Here is a 21,199-nt window from a genome sequence, read left to right as displayed (position 1 = left end):
GCGGGCCGCGGCGCGGGCTGCAGGCCGGGTGCGGGCAGCGAGGATGCGGCCGGGGCAGGCACGGCGCTGCCGCTCTGGGTGCTCGATCTTCCCAAGCCGGCGGCGCGCAGGGCGCGGGGCGCCGTGCCCGAGTGCCGAGCGGGGCTGTGCTCGCCCTGCAGAGGGGACCCCGTGGGCTCTGCGCCGCCAGCCCGGAGCCGGGGCCGAGGGGACCGCTCGCCTTTGGGCTTTGGCATCGCTCGGCCCGGGACGTGCTGTGGCCCTCGGGTGGGTCTCTGGGGCAGGCGGGCCGCACCGCATTTTCTCGGTGCAGTTTTGGCTCGGTTCCGAGGTTGTCTGTGTTTCACTTGTCTCGGGATCAAATCTGCGTAATCACCTTGTTCGAGATTTGCCGTGGGATGTAAGGAGTGCTTGCTGGCCTGTAAGGGCCTACAGTGCCCTTCAGTCAGTGAATGAGCTGTGTTTTGGATATCTTGTCTTAAATATTTGCTTAGTGCAATCCAGAGGAAGACCATCAATTTCTGAATCGACGCCCTGAGTTCCAGAAGAAGAGCTGGTCTTGATTAAAGCCCCAATTGATGGGGATAACTCATTCTTAAATATAAACCCTTCCACTGGTTAATTAGTTTTTGCTACCCTTACAGCATCATTTACTGTGAGCTCTAAGGTTGAAAAATTGTTGTTACAATTTTGGGTTGGAGAGTTTTTCCTGTTGAGTCTGAAGAGATTGTGGGGTTTAAAGTAAGAAATAAAAAATATGTTTTCTAAGCTAGTTTACAACAGCTCAGGTGATAAAGCTGTAGTATTTGACTGGTGAATGGCAAACTCAGAGAAAAAAAAGCTTACTGGTCACAAATTATATGTTAGTGGTGTTACCCTCCACAGTCTTCCATTTTGCATCCACAGGTTGTATGCTTTGCCATGCCATTCTGGGAGAATGTTTAGCTCATCACTTACTGAAATAAGAGAATAAGTATATTTACTAAGGTTTCAAAACTCCTTTCTCTCAAACTGCAGGGTGCAACTGCATAGTGCTGTGTTTTCCCCTGTATATGGTGAAGATCTCTGACCGTGCTGTGACATGGAGCCTAGTACAAAGTGTGACTCAGTCCGTGTTTAGATTTTGCTAAATTTGTTCCCAGTCGTGTACATTATACCAGAACATTGACACAAATATTCAGCCAACATTTAATTGTGGTTGTCAAGATGATCTGTATGTGTACACGTCTGGCTTCCCAGTTTAGTTTGGTACAGAAGAAGCTTTAGAGATAATCAGTGGAGTGTGGTAAAAGGCAATTCTGCTACCTAAAAAAACCCCAAAAAACCACCAAACCATGTCCCACAAGTAATGTAGCCCTCTAGGTCCTTTTGCTATTATTGTAGACTGGTTTTAAAGTAATGTGATAGCACAGGTAAATTGGGTAAGATTGGTTTTGGGTTGCCATCAGTCTGGGATTTTTTGGATTGTTGTGCCCCAGCTCCAGGAGATGCAATGGGAGGCATGCAGCAGCTTCAAGAAAGGATGAGTTTATGGTGTTACTGTGTTTACACCTCACTGTGGGTGAGGTGTAATTTTATCTCTGGATTTCTCCTGACAGAGGATTTTTGTGATAATTTAAATAACTTAAGGTCTACCCATAAGTGAAATTTAGGGAGCTCAGTTTTGTATCAATTACTTGGAAGGTACCGCTGATACCTTGTCATGGAGTTATTAAGCTACAGCAGAATGTGGATAGAAAGAAGCTGAATTAATCTGGGCTTTGGTTTGAGTTTGGGAAGTAGCACACACAAGGAGAGCGGAAATGTTTTACGTTGGCCATCCTGTGAGTACAGCTGAGGCAGGAGCCTGGAAGGAGTTCTTGTATTGCTGTGGAATGGCTGTCAGGCAAACTGAACCAAATTAGTGAATTTCCTATGCTTTGAGCTGTCTGAATGCTGGTTTAGCACTTGTAAACTTGTGTAGCTTTCCAGTAGCTCTTATGGGGAGTGATGCTGGATGTCACAATTTCCTTGACCATCCCTATTTTCAAGCAGGGAAATAGTGCTGTTGTCCACTGTGCGTGTTTGGTGTTTGATATTTGTTTTTAAGCAAAAGTGTGTTATAAGAACTTCTAATGAGAACTCATTTTGTTTCAGACACTGCTCCAGTATGCTGGCAGTCGGGGTGCATCGGAACATATTTTGCCTTTTTTGGAAGTGTATCGAATCTCCATCCAAAGCTTTGCTAATGCAAGACCTTACTTGACTACAGAATGTGAAGATGTTCTTTTGGTACTTGGCAGGCTAGTGCTGTAAGTTTTAAGTCGGTATATTAATTTTTTTGTTGTTGTTTTAAAAAGAACTGCACTTCATAAATTAAAGGGCAAGCTGTTGAAATAGTTTATTGCTTAATTTGACAGCTGTATTTGCAACTTGTCTCATAAATGTCTTTAGTACATTTTTAATCATACCACAAAAATGTATTTAATTAATGAATGTGGACAATTTCTAAGCCTCTGTTCCTCTGTATTCGGATACTTGTGTAGGTATTAGGAAGGTTCTGTTCTTTCTTAAAACATCCTGCAAGTATTATTTTCTGTAGAAGAAGCTTGGTGTAGTACTCACAGCAGAAGCTTCAATAATTAGGCTTTCACACGTGGGTTAATAAACCTGTATCCGTTGCTCTGCAGTTGCAGCTTTGTGTGTCCTGTCCCCCTTTAGGGGAGTTCTGAATGTGTCCCTTGTAGAAAAGGACAAGCTGATTTGTGTTCGTGGCACTCTGAGTTGTGCTGTAAGAGTGCAAAGCAGACCAGACGTGACCTGAAGCGCAGCAATTCCTGGAACAGGACAAAGAACCATTTTAAGGTCCATCACCTGAATTGGGATAACTTGTAGTTCCTCAAAGTCTGTCAAAAGTGCAAAGCAGCTTTTTGTGATTGAAGAGTGAAGCCTGAGGGCTTTCTTGTGCCCTGGGTATAATCAGTATAACCTGAGAGCTGTGAGGTGATGTGCTGGTCATTCCTTGCTACTGAGGTTTCACCTGAGGAGGGAGGGTGAGGATCTGGAACCTTGAATATGAAGATCATGATCGAATAAAAGTGATTCTGTGACCGTTTTTGGAGGGTTTTTTGTTACCAATCTCTTGTTTTGTGGTCTGAACTCAGGTATTCTCTTTAAGATGGACTTTAGCAGTGAACTCTTTGGTCAAATGCTTTATTTTGTAATGGATTGACTTGCAATATAAATGAACAGCTCAAAACCAGCTTATCTCCAAATGGTGCCTTGAATTATTTTCTTTTTTAATTGTGAGTAATTTGTGAACTAGGAGTGGTTAGAGGGTTTTTGAAAACATGAAATCAGGAGAAATGTCTTAGATTCTTACTATTGTAACCTAAGACTTTGCCTGCTAAATCATTTACCTGGTACATGATACACGTTTTTGGCAAAATATCTTTATTGCTTTTGCAGACTGTCCCCTTAAGGATAGAGTATTATTGTCTCCATCATACTGTTGTTAATTAGCTTGTGTATTTCGTTGTTTCCTACTTCTGTAAGTTTAAAAGTCTGTCTTTTAGTGTCTGTTTGCTGGGTATCTCTACTTGGAGTTTTTTCTATATATTTTTGCCGCCGTTGGATTGTTGGGGTATAAATCCCAATTCTCTATCAAAATTGCTTTTCTCTTGTTGAGAAATATCAGAATATTCTGCTTTTGCTAATAGAGTTTTTTCCAGCTTTCAGTGTGAGGTGTTTGTTGTATATTCAGAAAACCTTGTGTTAGAGGACAATAGAAAAGCTGACTTGCTGGAATCTCCTCTTTCTTATAATGATTACATTTGAAAGGAATCTAAAGAATGAGAAATACAAGGTGAGGTGGAAGATAGTGTGAGGTAAATGACATGCCCGCATTAACTCTCCCACGTTTTTGCTTTTTCATAAGTTTCCGAGGGAGTGAGAGCGACATTAGAGCAGGGAATTAAAGATAAGAGTTGAGGTTCCATGAGGGAGGAAGACTGTTACATAGTTATGGACACGAAAGCATACTGTTCCCATGTAGTTGTGATTTTTGGGGAGACAGCTGCGTTACCCACAGCTGTCATACACGCTGTGTTTTCAGACTCAAACCTTGATTGGAAGTGAAGTGAGCAAACTTGCTGTTTCAAAGCAGAAGTGCTCTATTTCCTATTGAAATCCTCCTTCCCTTCCAACGTTCCTCCTGGAGAAGAGGAGAAGAACTTGCTCCTGAGTTCCTTCTCAGCAGGGTGAGCCAGTAACAGCAGAGCTCCTGCTGTGCTCTTCCTTGCTGCCTGCTGGGGTCCTTTGCGCGTTCACAGTGCAGCTGACACGATGCAGGGCCCGTGCCTCCCGTGAGAAACGTGATGCTCATGCAGTGTCAGATCTTGTTGGTCCTTAGGAAGCTAAAGGAAAGCTTGGAGTGGTTGCTCTTGCAGATGTGACAAACGATTGGAGCCGTGTGTGGGTGGGAAACAGAAATGTTCATTTTGGCCGTGAAGTGATTTACCTGCTTTGCTCAAGTGGAACTCAGGTTATTCTCACAGCCCCAAAGCTGGCAGGGTGCATTCCCCTTACCCCCCAGTATTATTGTTTCAAAGGTATTGCCTCTGTAGAAGAATTAATAAAGAATTAGCCAGATCAGAGATGTCTTTCACTGACAGTTAGCTGGCTGTCCTTGTGACTCTCGGGAGACCCTTGAAGCTGGTTATTCACTCAAGCCTCTGTCAGTGCTTCATTTCTATGGCTGCTCTTAGGGGGAAGGTGTCATGCTACCATCAGTATGAGAGTTTTACTTCCATCTGAAAATGATTTATATGATTCTAAGATTAATAGATTAAAAAAGAAGAAATATTTGGTCATAAGTCACATTGTTTTTGCCAGTAACTGTGATTTGACTGCTTTCCACTTTCTCGTGTGTGCTGTGATGGCCCTGAAATGTTGAATCTGGCTAAAAATCTGTGTAGGCATAGCATTTGGTGTAGGTAACTGTTCAATGCATTTATCAGAAGTCAGGAGGGAGATGGGCATTCTTCTTGAGTACTAAGCAAATCTGAAACTCGTGTTTGCTTTATGGTCATCTCTTCCTTTTCCACTTCCCCAAGCTCATCTTGTCTATCTGTCTGTCATAAGACTGAGTGTGTTGCCCTGTCCTTCCTCTATTTAATATTTGAGAAAGGATGATTTGAAGAAAAAGTAGCAAGAGTTGAAACTATGTGACGATGCTTTATTATAGGTGGTGTCCTAGATTAGTTTGCTTTCCTTATATTGTCATAATTTATGAAAATGCTTCTGCTGTGTGTAAGTCTTGTGAATCTCCAGGCAGAGTGTCGTGGTTAACACTTTTGGTTTGATGAGGTCTAATTGCTCAGTAGGGTTTTAGGCAATCCATGCGTTCTGTACAAGGTTGGATCCTTGTTTGAGATCTAGATAGGCAGCAGTCCTGCCATGGCAGGTTGCAGTTTGTGCTGGAGGTGTTGGAATGCTCCTCCAGTTGGTATCAAAGGCTCAGAAGGTGTTTCTAGGTGCTGGTGGTCCTCTTGACATATCTTGTCCAGATCCATCTTTGTGCTGATGCATGTGTCTTCTGTCAGGAAACCTTGTTAGGTTTTTTTCTTATGTAGGTCACTGCTGAAATGTTGAGTTAGGTGAAGGTGGCTTTCATTCTCCCTCTAGGCAGAGACCATGCTGGACTCCAGTGAGCTTTATTTAGGATGGTTATGATGTTTCCTTTGAGAAGAAAGAATAGAATTCTGTGGTGCAGTATTCCTGAGCCACATTGACTGGTCTATCTTGTATGATAAGAGTAGCTGCAATCTTAAATTAGAGAGATTGTGTGTAGTGAAAAGGAGCACTGCTTCGATATGATGAATCATGCCTGATTTACAGGCCGTTTCAGGCCTTTAATTGATTTGCACAATCTAGCATGTTTCAGTGTTACTGTCATTGCTTATCTGAATACTAAGTGGTATGTGCCAGGAATGTTATTTAATGTAACAAGAGAATGTGTTCAGGTAGCTTGTTTACTTGCCTTTTGCTTTTCCAGGAGTTGTTTTGAGCTACTGCTTTCAATTCCTGAAAGTGAATTGCCACATGAGGTATGGTTAGGATTCCATCAATCCATTCAGGTAAGTGTTCTGAATTTCTTTTTTGCAATTTACAAATATTGCAATATTTTTGCAATATTTAAAAAAATAAAAAAGGCTGCAGTTGTATTCCTTCTCCTCTACCCTTCCCCTGAGTTCCACTTGTCCTGCATTGCTGTTACCTAGGCAGCAAGAATTTCTGAGCAGCAAAAGTCTAACTGCAGCAACCCTATTGGGAGTCTTTAGGCAAACAGCATATTTATAACTACATGGTTGATGGCAACTTAAGCAAGAGAACCTTAGGCCCTGATCAAATGATTTATATGAGAGACAGGCTGAGTTAAATGAAGTGGTTTAACAGCTCTGAAGCATTGCTTTGATGATAAAAGAGCTTTTGTGGAGGTCTGAGTGGCAGGTTTGTGTCTGTTTGTGGTTTGAGAGGGATGGAAATGGTAGGACAGGTCTTTAGTCCAGGTGGTTCTTAGAAGTGTTTCTTTATGGGTGGTGCTGAAATAAATTCATGCTCATTCCTGCCCTCAAATCAAGGTGGCTAATGGAGACTGTGTAGGAAGAAGAGATGTTTTCAGGGTGTTGGTCTGGAGGTAGTACCCAGCTGTCTGCATGAGCTGGTGTTCCTCTTGGTGCTGAAGGACAGGAGTGGGATGGCTGTATTCAGATTGATGGGCCTTTCCAGGACCAGGGGCTGCTCTGTTTCTGCTATTGCCTCTTCTGGCTTTAACTGTGACTGGTGAGATGGGAAGTTAATCTCAGGTATAAGTTAATTGAGATGAAGCCCTTGGCAGGAGGTTGGAGGTGAATTTAGACCTTGCAGATGTCTTTATCACAATACCTTATACCCCTCTGACTGGGGATTTCCTCAGTCCCTGAGGCTTGGCTACTGCTGCATTAGCTCTGAAGGTGCTAGTACTGAACTTCTGCTTTTGTTTTCTCTGAAGTCAAGGAAACAGGAGGTGTGAAAACTTTTCAGTAGACTGGCAAAGCTCTGTAGTCCGGCTAGTAGTGGAAGGGACTGAGATGGTCTGTGCTTGAGTGATTCCAGGTGTAGAGAAACCTCCTTTTCCTGAAATACCAAGGAGTATTTATTATCATGGGAGCCCTAGAAACAGTTGGGTGTGGCATGTACTTGGTAATAGAAAGAAATACAATAGGTACAGTTTAAATCCTCTGGCCTTAGTGGTGACAAGGATCTGTCCTTTCTTGTAGTGCGTAGGTCCTGCCACTCCCTTAGTGACTGTAACAGAGCACAGTGGACATGGCAGCACTCCAGAGCCAGGTTTGGAGGTGCAGCAGTTCATTTAAACACTGCCCAGCTCTGCTGTGTGTTTGGCTACTGACCAAAGGCTGCGTCTCTGCTCCCAGCTCCTTTATTTGGGGGAATGCCACAGATAAGGGTGGGCAGCCACGGTTTCATCTTTTATGTTAGGGCTGATGCAAGACATGGGAACTTAATGTTTCCAAAGTTGCTCTTCTTTAATTTACTAATAGTCATTTAGGGTAAAGAGGAGTGAATCAGAATCACACAGTAGCAGGTTGAAAGGACCTCAAGGATCATCTGGTCCAACCTTTCTTGGACCAAGGCAGGGTCTAGACAAGGTAGCCCATCACCCTGCCCAGCTAAATCTTTAAACTGTCCAGCATTGGAGAATATACCACTTCCCTGGGGAGATTCCAGTGCCTGAGTCTTCTCATTACAAAAAATTTTCCTTGGTTGTCCAATCAGAATTTCCCCAGGAGTAACTTGTACGCATTACCTATGTCTTTTCTATGTGAGTTCTTGTATAAAGGGAGTATCCATCATTTTTTGTAGCTACCTACTAAATACTGGAAGATGGTGACAAGGTCTCCCCTAAGCCTTGTGATCTTATCTTACACTAAAAGTCAAATATGTTCCTAACCGACATGGCCTAGACCTGAGACAAGATGTTCTCTCTTGGATGGTCTTGATCCCCCTGCTGCCATCCATGCCCACTTCTCAGCCTCATTCCTGAACTTGTGCCAGGCTCTGTTGTGCTTATCTCTGGGAACAGCAAGAAGGATGTTTTCCACAGGAAAGTGCTGCCCTACATCCACCTGGCTCCTTCTCCAGCCACATTTTGTTCTTTCTCACAGTGTTATTACCAAGGATCCTTGGTTGGGTCCTCAGCATCTCACTGTCGGTGTTTGAGGCGTACACATGAGCCCTTATCATCTGGGGCCCTACAGAGGGTGGCACAAGCTCAGATCTCTCCTGCCAACTTCTAGAACTAAGGCAAAATTCAAGGTGTGCTGCTGCCGGGAGTAGTAATACAAACTTGGCTTTTGTAGTGACTTGAAGCTGCAGCATCCAAGTTTAGCACTCAGCTAATGTTCCCCATAGTTCAGATAGTGAACTGATTAAACATGGTGGTGTTCTGAAAACTTGCTGAAGAGGTTTGTGGACTTTTACAAACTGGTGTTTCTAATAAGATTTTGAAGTAACTCCCTGGCAGAAGCATGAGAAGGGGAGGGACTCAGTGGAGAAGTACTTTGTGGGTCGATATAATCAGGTGAAGAAGGTAAAACCTTGCATTCGAAGATGTCTTTAGTGGGAGTAGAGATGTGTTGTTCTGGATATTGAATATGGGTTGTGGAAAAGGGTTCCCTTCAAGCCTTGCTCAAAAGAGCATCAATGCTTTATTTAGAAAAAATGGAGTTGAGGGTGAGCATAAGCCAAAAACTTTTCTGAAGCTGTAGTCAGTGCTGGTCACTCTAAACTGCCAGGACTGAAAAATCGTGATGTCTTCAGTAAGGTGTTTCAAGGCTTGTCTTTTCTTTTGAACTTTGTCCATAGGCTCTTACTGTATTATTCTTTCCTGGCTTCATCTAGAATGAAATGTTTATGTCCTGCTCTTTACAACCTGTTTGTGGTGTTGTCCTAACTTAGTGAGATCTGTATATGTGCATTAAGTTTCTCCAAAGACTTCTGATGTATTCATAATAGATTTGTGTGTATATTCCCGTTAATCCTAGCTTTATATTCTTCAGCAGGTCCAGTATGGTTCAGCTAAGCACTGTAGTGGGAGTGTACTGACAGTTATCTAAAATTAAAATTAACTTTGAGGCAATATCTACAGAAAATCTTTGGTACTGCTAAGGAAGTGAGATTGTTAAAGTTATCTAAACTGCTTGATGGTTGCATTCAGCTATGAGACTTCTAATTTCTGGTCCTTAGAAGGTGGAAGTCTGCACTATAGTTCTGCATTTGGAAAGAACTCCTAGTTCCTGTCAAGAACCAAACCTTCTGAGACATGGAGGCTGATTAGCAGCTGGAGATTGTGAATGCTTAGGTAGGGCTTTGCAATGACAACTGATAGCTTGCTTTGTTTCATTTCTCCTTTCCCCTCTGGCCTATTACATTAAAGGCTGATTATAGCTAGAAATCCTGTTTATTTGAAGGTGAGCCAGGACATTGTTACTTTAATGTCATGACGAGTGTAGGAAGATTGGCCTAGCTGTGGAGTACAGTAATATCCATTCTAGCATTCGGTGCTGCCTTACCGGCTTGGACAGAAATACAGAGAGTATGTTTGACTTTTTCTTGACACCTCTGTGCTGCTTCTGAGATCTGCATGTCCTTAACACCTTGTGCTGCAGAACACCACCCAGTGTTCTTGCTCTCCCTCTAAAATTTCACCTTTTATTGTTTGCTAGATGAGCAAGCAGTAAGTTGTCTGCTATAATGAGCTCCGGGAGATCGTGTACATCTTTTTATGGTCCCCTTTGTGTTGTTGGATCTTTGCGTGGTATTTGCTGGAAATTATCTCCTTCTAACCTTGCCTGTATTCTCAGCTGAGTGAAAGAATGCCCCAAAGTTATGCACAGGCTCTCTAGAGAGGTTCATACACATAATTTTCCATTGTAGAGACTGACAGACTGTCCAAAGAGCAAATGGATCTGTATAAACTTACTGGTCATAGACTTCATTGGTGCTCTAATACCCGAGTTTATTATGTACAGTACACAAATATCCCATGGGACACTTGGAGCAGACACGTGTAATCAGGGAGAGAGAAGAACCCTGTGATGGCTGTGCTTCACTTTAATTTAGGATTTGCTGAGTACCATATCTGATAGGATGGTTCCACAGGTATTCAAGAAGAGTCGCTCAAGAAACTTGAGAGAGTTGTGGATCAATGTAAGCGAACCCTTTACTGTAATTTTCCCATCATTGGTCTTTTAATGTGAATAAAGCCTCATTCCTTAGTGAGGAGATGCTTTGCCCAAGTTAAAATTCAAGTTCTCATGTGCAGAGATTTGTGCAGTATTAGAAAGGAAATACTGTTGTATCCAAATAGTGAAGATGGTCTGAAATTATATCTGACATTGGATATTGAACATCAATATCTCATTTATAAAAAGACATCTAATCATTAAATGTAAAGATTGCCTTTACTGTGAATGGTTAGTGAGAAAATCTTGGTCATTTTCATAGCAGATTACCTTGATTGTAGAAGGTAATTAATGGACTTAAACATGTCTTGTGTCCTGCACTGTGAAAAGGGATTCATTGGTGCCTTTTGATAGCCTGTGATAAAATGTTCTTTGGTTGCTCTCACATTTGTAGTGGTCATAAGTTCTCTTTAATTCTGATAATTCAGAGCATAGAATTGACTCCAGTATATCTAAAGGGTACAACAGAGGCTATCAAAAACAAGCCTGAGGTTAAAGATTGTGTTAAAAATACAAACAGCTTGAAACACAGCTCAGCAGAACTGGGGGGGCATTGCCACGTGTTGAACTTAAGATCTGCTGTGAGAAACATTTTTACTGAAGGTGTAGCCACAAATTGCTTAGTTAGTTTGCTTTATTTGTCAGCGTTAGGAAATTCTGGAAGGTGATATTTTAATTCTTTCAGTTCAAGTCACCCTACATCTGTTTTTCTACTAGGGACATGAAATGCCTGGAATTTGTTTCAAGTTGTTTTCTTTTCTGTGTTAGACTCTAGATTCTTCCCATGTGTAATGTCTTTTTTTAAATTCCTCCTTTACTCCTCAGATTTCCAGAATTCAAAGCAGCAGGGCCCTGATAACTCTGAGCAATGTGTTATCTCTAGAGGCTTTGTGGGTGAACTTCAGCTGCTGGTTGTGGAGAGTCTGTGGGTCAGGCTTCACAGCATCAAATCTGCCAGGATCAGAACTCCCTGGATCTTAGAGTAAAGGCTCTGGACATAGATTCGTTTCTAAGAAAGTTGTATTTACATTCCAGTAGAAGGATGTTTTCATCTTGATGATGAAATCTCCCATGGCATTCTTCAGCTAGTGACTGATGGCTTTCATGATTCTCAAAGTGAATTGAGTGGCTCATCTTTAGTGTTAACACTTAAATGTACAATTTTAGACTCTTACCATTTTGTTACTCATTTTGAAAACTATTTAGTCTTTCTTCTGAGTTTTTCAATAGCATTATATGCTTTGATACAAGATCATCCTTTGTCTTTTTTGCAGTTCCTGGGGTTTTTTTTATTTATACACATGTACCTGGAAAATCATAAAAATTGCAGAAGAGTTACAACTGCGGAATAGAGTTTTTGATTTAAGCCATTTCAGTCAACTCAGTAGTCTGATATTGGAAAGTTTTGTGGATTTGAGATGTGAAGGGATGTTGGACTATTAAAATCCCAATGCAAACTTGTCAAAGCAGTAATGACTGAGAGGAATCATGTGAAAGTACTAGAAAGTAGTGAAATATTAGAATAGATAATGTAAAATTACATTGGCTTAACTTTTAATGATTTTTTTTTTACATTTTGTAGGATTCACATGATGCTCTACTGGAATTTGGGAATAACAACCTCCAAATATTGGTGGATATCACAAGGGAAGGGGTATGGAAAAATCCAGTTCTTCTTAAAATTCTATCCCAGCAACCAGTAGAAACTGAGGAAGGTAAGAGTGTGTTTTTAGAGATGATGTGTGGTTGTTCAGAAATTACTTGGGGCAGTTTTGGTGGGTAAGCAGTGATTTGAAGACAGAAGATAGTTGCATTTTAAATTGTATTGTGCAGTAGTATTCATTTGTTGCTAAATAATATTTATTATGAAACTGTCTCACTGGCATTTTGAATAATGTGTCCAATTGTACAACGAATGCATCTCTGCTTGGACTGTACTATTCATCAGCTTGAATATTTTGAAACTCCATTTTTAAAAAGAATTATTTCTTTTACCATCCTAAAAATACAGAAATTTTTCTTCCTGAGGTGATTTGTTTCTCATAACTCTGCTTTTAAATGTTTTCCTGAACTCTTCACAGGAGGAATTGAGTATGTCCATACTTTTCAGAGGCATAAAAGATTCATGTGGAAGGGCGGTGTGGAGTGTTATTAGCTCTAGGTTGGGAGACTGTGTTTAGACTGTGGAATTAAGATCTTGAATCAGAAACTGCTGGGAGGTGAGCAAAAGGAGGTGCTGTTTATGTAATATAGTATTTCTAATGTCTTCTATTAAATTTTTCCTCGACTCTGAATTTCTTTCTCATTAGTGGTTTCATTAAGTACTTGTAGGTATTTTATCTGTTTTATTAACAGTGTGCCTCAGGTAGTCTAAAGTTAAAAATTATACAGAAGGGAAGAAGAGTTTAATATAAAGCCTTAAAAATTAAAGGAGAACAAAAAGGTATTTTAATTTCTTCCATAGCAGAATCCTTTGTTCTGGCTTAGGGTAGCCTCTCTTTGAGTTGCATTATGTCAGTATTTTTAATAAATAAATAGAAACACGTTATGGCTGTTGAGACAATATGTTGTTCCTTGTGCTAAAAAAAGAGCAGCCACGTTGGGCTGCCGTCTTCACTAGCCTTCATGTCAGGTATTAATAGCGTGGCAGAAACATTGAATGCTCTGATTTTTGTCTTAACATACCCCGAGCCAAGGAGGTTGGGGTGAGCTGGTGGCTGAGTGCAGCAGATGAATGCCAACAACTTGCTGTGTCTGTGTTGCTGAGGGTTTGTTTGTAGGACAGCTGGGATAACCATCCAACAACTGCTGCTCTGTAATTCACAGACCTCAGTGTCAGCTGTGTGTGCACCTGAGCACCCTGTCCTGTTCTGCTCCACAGGGACTTCCAGCAGATTCTGTTTCTCTGGAATGTTTATCGTAGTGACCACAGAGTCTTTTCGTGCTTTATGAAGGTTGTATTCACAATATTGTGGTGTAGCTTAAATTTTCTTTCACTGCAAGTGTTTTGGGTGAGAGAGGAATCTCTTATTGTTACTTTTTGGTCCTGGCTTAAGAGGGCTCTTAAGGTATGTGTGGAGTTTGAAACTGCAGTGCTCTTTTGGCTAGAGGGTTTGGAAGAGGGAAGGGTTGCAGGGTGTCTGCACTGATTTTTTTTTTATGTGTCTGCAAGCTGTTTCAGTCTTGAGATGTTTGGTAGAACACTGTGACAGAACACATAACAGCAGGAGATCTGTGAAGAGAAGGAGCAAGAAAGTCTGTTCATGGACATGTATGGAAATGTAACAGATTTAGGACTGAGTACAAAATTAGGTTCTCTGACGGAAAACAGCTCTTCTCATTTTGCTGTCTATTCCTCAGGTTTTGTTCTTTTTTCAGGAAAAGAGGAAACTTTCCACTTTAGAGTAAAGCTGAGTGCTAAGATAGATGTCTGACTAGTGACTCACTTCCGAATTTTGCTCCTACCATCATCACTTACATCTGCAGGACAGGGGAGCTCAGTTTGTCATTTGCTCCTTTGCAAAGCTGACTCGCCACTCCCTTAGGTGTGAAAGAATTGTCCCACCTGCCACCCTTGGGGAGCATGTGCTGACTGACCGCTCTCAAAGACTCCTCTTGTGCACGCTGGCAGAGCATCCACCTCCATCCAAGTTTCATTTGGAAAGTGTAGCTGTTAAACCGAAAGAGTTTCATTTGGCTGACTGCAGGCAGTCTTAAAATACTTCCCATGTCTTGACTGGCTGCCTCTGACATGTTAGGAAAACTTCATTTAAGCAGTTGCCAAGTGCATGTCTAGCTGTAAACAAGAGGAAGTTAAATAATTCTTACAGGAGGTAAAAAGAGTCTTTGGTTTTTTTCTACTTTTTTATTTCTCTTATGGACCCAAAAAAAAGAAGTATGCTGGTGAGCCAAGGGATGTAGAAATAAGGATTTACAGAATTGCTTTGAATTTGCTTGTGGGCACGAAACCCCATTTCCTCTGGAGAGGTGACTGATCTGACCCAGCTTTCTGGGAGTTTTCCCTCAGCACTGATCTCCCGGCCATCCTGTGGTGGCAGCAGTCTCTTCCATCAAATATCCAAGTGGAAGCAGTGTTAGCATTTCTCCGTAAGTGTTCAAGTCATACAGATGCAGTTTTTAAGGGAGAGCGGAGGCTTGTTTCCTAGCAACTGGAGATAGTACTGCAGGCTGCCTCTTGGTCAGACAGGTCTTTTTGCTTTATCCATTGAAGTTCCTTTAACGTGTCAGCAGAGTCAAGAGTGTAATGCTCAGAGGTTTTTCCTGTGAAAACCAGAAATCATTCCCATTTGACTGAAATATTAAAATGATTCTCTAATGGACCACTAAGCTGACTCCTACAGAGTACAAGTAAGTTTCACTACAGGCATGTGGTATGGACCTGGCACCTGAAATGAATTTTCTGTTCAGGTGCACAATGTGAGTTTTCTGCCAGCTAATGTAGTGTCTGGTAGAACACACTGTTGTTTGTTTGGGCAATATTTTAAGTGCACAAAGCATGAGAACTTTCTTGTTCTGTGTTATGTGCAATCCTCTCTTTTAGAAATTTATATACCATTGGCTTCTTAACTACCCATCTTGCATAGTAATAATAAGATGCTAATGTCATGGAAGAGCCATTGAATAGAAATATTTTCTTAGCTGGTTAGTCTTAACTGGTTAGTCTAAAGCAAGCATTCTTTTTTGACTAATGCAGTCTCTTGCAGGCACCACAGGTCACTGGTTGACTACAGTTGCAGCAGAACACCCTTCTAGTATGTGTTTTTTCAGAATGTCCCCTGCTTTTCCAAGATTTCTGCTACAGTTCATCAGCCAGTTTGTTCCTTGGTTCATATGTATTACCACATGTAGTATAAGGATCAGAACCATCTCTCTGAATTCACAGGAGTCTTTTGAATGATTTTGAATTTATCTGGGGACTCGTATAAAGGCTCTGTGTAGATGTTGATGTTAAGCTGGAAATAGCACCACAGCTATTTGGAAGTGTATGATTTCATCGTGTTGGTTTTGGTAGCGGGGGGGGCCATGGAGGTGGATTCTGTGAGAAGCTGCTGGAAGCTTCCACCGTGTCCAGCAGAGCCAGTCCCTGATGGCTCTGAAGATGGACATGCTGCTGGCCAAGGCTGGGCCAGTTAGACGTGATGATGATGCCTCTGTGATATAGCATTTAAAAAGAAAATCAAAACAAAGTGGGGGCGGTTTGAATTCCAGCTGGAGAAGAGGAGGAGGTGAGAACATGTGAGGGAAACAACATGGGAACACCAAGCGCAGTGAAGGGGAGGGAGGAGCTGCTCCAGGCACCAGAGCTGAGATTCCTCTGCTGGCTGTGGTGAGACCATGGTGAAGCAACTGACCCTGCAGCCCCTGGGGACCCACGGGGACTGCAGAGATGCACCCCCAGCCCCTGGGGACCCACAGGGCTGCAGAGATGCACCCCCAGCCCCTGGGGACCCACGGGGGCTGCAGAGATCCACCCCCAGCCCCTGGGGACCCACGGGGGCTGCAGAGATCCACCCCCAGCCCCTGGGGACCCACGGGGGCTGCAGAGATCCACCCCCAGCCCCTGGGGACCCACGGGGGCTGCAGAGATCCACCCCCAGCCCCTGGGGACCCACGGGGGCTGCAGAGATCCACCCCCAGCCCCTGGGGACCCACGGGGGCTGCAGAGATCCACCCCCAGCCCCTGGGGACCCACGGGGGCTGCAGAGATCCACCCCCAGCCCCTGGGGACCCACGGGGGCTGCAGAGATCCACCCCCAGCCCCTGGGGACCCACGGGGGCTGCAGAGATCCACCCCCAGCCCCTGGGGACCCACGGGGGCTGCAGAGATCCACCCCCAGCCCCTGGGGACCCACAGGGCTGCAGAGATCCACCCCCAGCCCCTCTGAGACCCGGTAGAGAGAGGGGCCCTGCTCCCAGGCTGGAGCAGCCTGTCCTTGCAGGACTGCACCCCGTGGAAGAGTGACCCACGCTGCAGCACTTTTGGGAGGACTGCTGCTCATGCGATTGGACCCACGCTGGCGACGTTCATGGAGAGCTGTCTCCCTTGGGAGGGACCCCAGGGCTCACAGGGGAAGGACTCCTCTCCCTGAGCAGCAGAAGGAAAACCTTGGGTGATGAACTGACCAAAACCTCCACACCCTGTCTCCCTGTGCTGTCAGTGGGAAGGAGGGAGGGTTTGGGGGAAGAAAAAGTGTTTTTAAGGGCTTATTTTACTTCTCATTATCCTCCTCCAATTTTGATAATGATAAACTCACTTTGTATCTCTAAGTTGAGCTTGTTTTGTCCTTGGAGTGTTTTCTCCAGGTTCTTATCTCAGCTTATGAAGCCTTCATTAAATTTTTCTCTCCTCTACCCAGCTGTAGCAGGGGAGTGAGAGTGAGTGAGCAACTTTCATTGGTGCCTGGCATTTGGCCAGTGTCAAACCACGACAATTGGCCAAGGCCAAGTACATGAACTTTATTGAAGTTTTTGATGCTGTCTCTCACAGCATTCCTGGATTAAATGTCCAGGGCACATCTTGATAAATCCATTGTAGGTTGGGTGAGAAATGAGCTGATAGGTGAGGTGCAGAGTTCCAGTAAATAGTATGTCAGGCTGGTGAGCAGCAGTGGTGGGGTTTCTTTAATGTCTTCGTAAATTATGTTGGTGCAGAAGTTGGATGTACGTGAAATAAACTTGTTGATGATCATAGTCATAGTTTAATTTCAGGTAGTCCTTTGAGGAGCAGGACTTGCAGGTCCCTTTCAACTGAATTCTGTTTCTATAATAAACACCTGGGAAGCGAATGAAACTGAATCTGTGAGGTATTTAATCCAAATAAGTAAATTTTGCTTGCTATTTACAAAAATAGTCTGAAGTGATGTTTTTACAATTGAATTAGTTCATCAAGTCTCATAATGATTAGTAGTATCTGCTTGTTTAAGAGCATAAGCCCAGCCTGTCTTAAACACAATTCTTCAAAAGTCCCACAGAGATAATATTTTCACTCTCAACTTCATTTTACATATTTTGGCATTACATGGGGTTTTAACAGCTTGGGTGGAAAACTTTCCAGTTGAAAAGCATGTAATAAATGGCTTGAAAATTTTTTTTTTTTTTGGACTACAGAGCTACAGTTGAAAGGTGATGATTCTGCACTTGAGTTAAACTACTGGGATCTGTCTGGTGTGATCCTTTAGCCATTGCTGTGAAATACATCTCAGTGGTGCTGTCTTTGGGGGGCACGGCAGCGGGTGGCTGTGTGGGGGTCTGGTTTCTGTAGCCCAGCGTTCTCTTCCTGCAGAGTTTGGGAGAAGAGAATTCATTGCTGTCACTTGTAATCATGCCTAGAGCTTCCTAAGAACGCTGACTGACCATGCACAAATTTGTAAAGAAATGTGAATGCAGTGAGACAATTTCATTTGAGTGTCACCTGTAAATTGGTCTATTCTCAAAGGATTTTTTCTTTTCCTAGCTAATAAATTGATTACACGAGAAGGGCCTTCCTTTCTGCAGATGCGAATAAAACACTTGATGAAGTCAAACTGCATCCCCCAAGCCACTTTCTTGTCAAAATTGTGTGCAGATTCTCCAGAAATTGCAAATGTTTCATCTTTTCGCCAAGCCTACATCACATGTGTGTGTTCAATGCTGCCTAATGAAGACTCCATTAAGGAGGTTAGTAACCTATAGTCCCTTTTTAATATACTTTTATGAAGCACTTTAGAATTCATTTATGTAGTACTAAGAACTGAAGTTCTCCTACACAGTAATTAAAAAGCACAAAGCCCCCAATGTTCCGTGATGTGAGACGGTTTTCTCTGTGAGACATTAGAGCCAGCCACGTGTAACAACTAAAAAGGATTTTGAAATGCAACAAGCAGTTAAAATTAAATCCATCTTGGCTGTTTTAATCATAACTGGTCATCTCTGCCAGATGTCAGTGTGAATGTTTGCTGGGACACATAGGAGCTTCATACAGCCATCTCCAATTGTCAAAGTAGGTTTTGTTTAATTTGGAATTCCTTTGGGAAAGACTGATCTAAAGTTGGCGAGTAAACTTCTTCAAGGTGTCAATTTAAGCAAGTGTCCCTTATCCCATTAATTAAAAGATCAGTTGTGAATCAGTCTTTTGAAGGCCTTCTCCAAATAAAGAGTATCAACATGGTGTCCTACTAAAAAATGGTAGAAAGCTAGGTTAGTGGTAGGAAATTTTTATGATGACATAAAAAAATAAAGTATCATTATAATGTTACGACTTCTCCTTCAAACTAAAGTAACACGGAAAACAAGGACAAGTTAAATCTTACATGGTTGTATGTTCTTTGGAATAACTTTGAGGAGTAAAGTGGCGTACTTGTTAATAGAACATGGGGAGGATGGCAGCATTTTTTAACAATTCTAATTTAAAATATCTTAGCAGTGTTCATTCTGGAGCTTCCTAACTTTCAGTGAGTTGTTCTGGTTTGGTTTATAACAGAGTAATGGTGGTCAGCATTTCAGGTTTAGTAAAGACCCTTCAATGAGTGTCTGGTTTGTCACTGGCTGGATATTGTTGGATGGTTTCAAGATGTGCATTTTGACTTTTTGTCTTAAATATTAAAAAAAAAAACCTCACAAGCAATCTCACAGCAAAAAAGATCTCACAAACAAAAAGCAAAAACCCCAAGATCTGAAATGAGATTAATTATCATTGACCAAGTCTGAGATAAACGGGACTCTAAACCAATTTTCTTGTTGCTTACTCAGTAGTTCATGTCCTGAATGCAAATGAGTTTGTCCAAAAAGAATCAAATTTCCGCGGGAGGAGAAGGGCTCTGACTTGCTGTGTAGCTGTAGGTCACTCTCAGGTGCCAGGCCATGTTTGTGCTGGAGCTGGTGTTGCTCCTGCTGGTCCAGCACACAACAGAACTTCTGGGTCTTGTTACACCCTAGGTCTGATAGAGGAGTAACTGATGGCTGTTGAAAATGTGAGATTTATAATTCTGTTGCCTCAGAAGCCCTGGTCAGGAGGTTTAATGCTGTAGTTTTTCAGTGGTGGTGGTGTTCAGTGACTGTTGTTCTCGTGGCACTGGTGATGAGCACGCTCTCTCTCAGGCTGTGTCTGGCCAAGAAGCTCACAGGTAGCCCCTGCCACATTGCCTTCGGATCTGTGAGGGAAACCTGTCCCCTGCTTACATGCACTGACAATACTTGTGTTCCTAAAACCCAAGACTTTAGAGATCAGGCTTTTATCAGACTGCTGCAGGCAGCCTCTGCATTATTTAAGAACATTTGCTGTAGTATTGAGGAGAGCGTATGTGTAGCTGTAGGTACCAACTGCCAGTGACAACCTAAGAAAGGTGCTGCTGGCCAGGAATGTTGGGGAAGATGGCATGCAGCAGTGTCCTGTTACCTACAGGAGCCCCTTTCTCTCCTGGGCAGTGATCAGCATCTTCACAATCCTGTCATGTGGCCTTTGGTGTGGGCTCGCTTCTCATCCCTCCCCAGCCTGCGGGAGGGGGCTCTTGATTTACAGATACTGTATGAGCTTCTTACCTTTTATGTGCAAGGAGCAAGGACGTCTGTTCCCTTAGACACCAAAGCTCTGTCACCTAAATCATTTTCTGAGGTTTCTCCCTGGCCAGAGGTGAGGCGGTGACAGCTGCCTCCTGTTCCCCAGCAAAGTCTGCTGTGTTTTATTTTATCAAATGCAAAACTGAGACATCTGCAAGGCCTCGCAGCTTGGGAATTGCTCTGGAAGTGTCTGCTGCAAGAGGTCAGTTCTGGGTCTCGAGTTGAACACCAAAAGTCAGTGGACTCTAGAAAATGTTGGCGTTGCTCAGTGAACTCCAGCGTCAAGCCTGAATGGGAAACTGGGTTAATATCCCTGCTTCTGCTCTTCCTGCTGAATGAGATGCCTGCAAAAATTAGTTTATAATTGTTGTTTGTTCTCTGTCATTGTTATTCATGATGAACAAGAAGTTTGAAATGTCTGTAGTATCAAAAGCTGTTTAAAGTACATACTGCTAGAACACAGTCTGCTCTGTGAAGTGGAATAGATCCAGTGGAAAAATGTATTAAAACCTAGTGTTGTCTTAGTAATTACTCTTCATAATTGCTGTTTGTGCCTTATATCCTAGCTGACACCCTGGTTTGATACACAGATATGTACTACCTTAAGCAGACATTCCAGAACTTTCTTGGGGTTTGTCTCCTTGTCGTGGTTTAACCCTAGCTAGACCCAGGTCCCTGAGCTGCTTGCTCAGCTCCCCTACCAGGGACAGAAGTGGAAGGGTAAGAGTGAGAAAACTTGTAGGTGGAGGTAAAGGCAATATAATAGGCGAAGCAAAAGCCATGCACATAAGCGAAGCAGAACCTGGAATTAATTCAGTGCTGCCCATGGGCAGGCACCTCCAGGAGAGCAAGGCACAATCGTGCATCACAGACACTTGAGAAGACAAATTCTCCCAACACGCTCCCCTTCCTCCTTCTTCCCCTCGCTGTTTGTGATGAGTGTGCTGCCATGGTCTGGGATATCCCTTTGGTCACTTGGGGTCCTGTGCACTCCCAGCTTCCTTTGCTCTGTGTAAGGAGCAATAACAAAAATAATAACAAAATCTGCTCAGCAATAACAAAAACATCTCCGTATTAGCAGCCCTGTGTCCGGCAGAAATCCCAAACGTAGTCCTACACCAGCGACGAGGAAGAAAATTAACTCTGCCCCAGCCAGAATCAGCACACTACTCTAAACACTTCTGTTTCTGTCCTCATGCTTTGGAATGTGGTTGTTCAGCATCAGCACCTAGGGGTGAAGAGAACAAGAGACTGGCTTTTCCACAACTCTTGATCTTTTTGGACCTGGGTTCTAATTTTCAAAAGTAACACAAGAATCCCTGTAAATGCAGGGAGGCAGAATGGGAAGTTTTAGGTGGATA

At 42.9% G+C, this 21,199-nt stretch overlaps 1 protein-coding gene across 4 annotated transcripts in view; it reads left to right on the top strand.

The window, feature by feature from the left end:
* Positions 1-21,199, top strand: part of RLF (RLF zinc finger) — a 28,738-nt gene that overhangs the window by 193 nt on the left and 7,346 nt on the right. The window contains exons 2-5 of one of the 4 annotated variants that reach the window (XM_040086112.2): positions 2,137-2,291; positions 6,035-6,116; positions 11,866-11,998; positions 17,758-17,960. In XM_040086112.2, the coding sequence (XP_039942046.1) occupies positions 2,137-2,291; positions 6,035-6,116; positions 11,866-11,998; positions 17,758-17,960 (573 nt within the window). Of the gene's footprint in view, positions 1-2,136; positions 2,292-6,034; positions 6,117-11,865; positions 11,999-17,757; positions 17,961-21,199 lie in introns of those variants that run through there. The other 3 variants (XM_058423561.1, XM_058423562.1, XM_058423560.1) reach the window with 3 other exon arrangements.

This window comes from Hirundo rustica, chromosome 25 (genome assembly GCF_015227805.2).
Source record: "Hirundo rustica isolate bHirRus1 chromosome 25, bHirRus1.pri.v3, whole genome shotgun sequence".
Lineage (NCBI taxonomy): Eukaryota > Metazoa > Chordata > Aves > Passeriformes > Hirundinidae > Hirundo > Hirundo rustica.
Note: the sequence above shows the minus strand (reverse complement) of the source record. Positions and strands in the feature narration are given on the sequence as shown.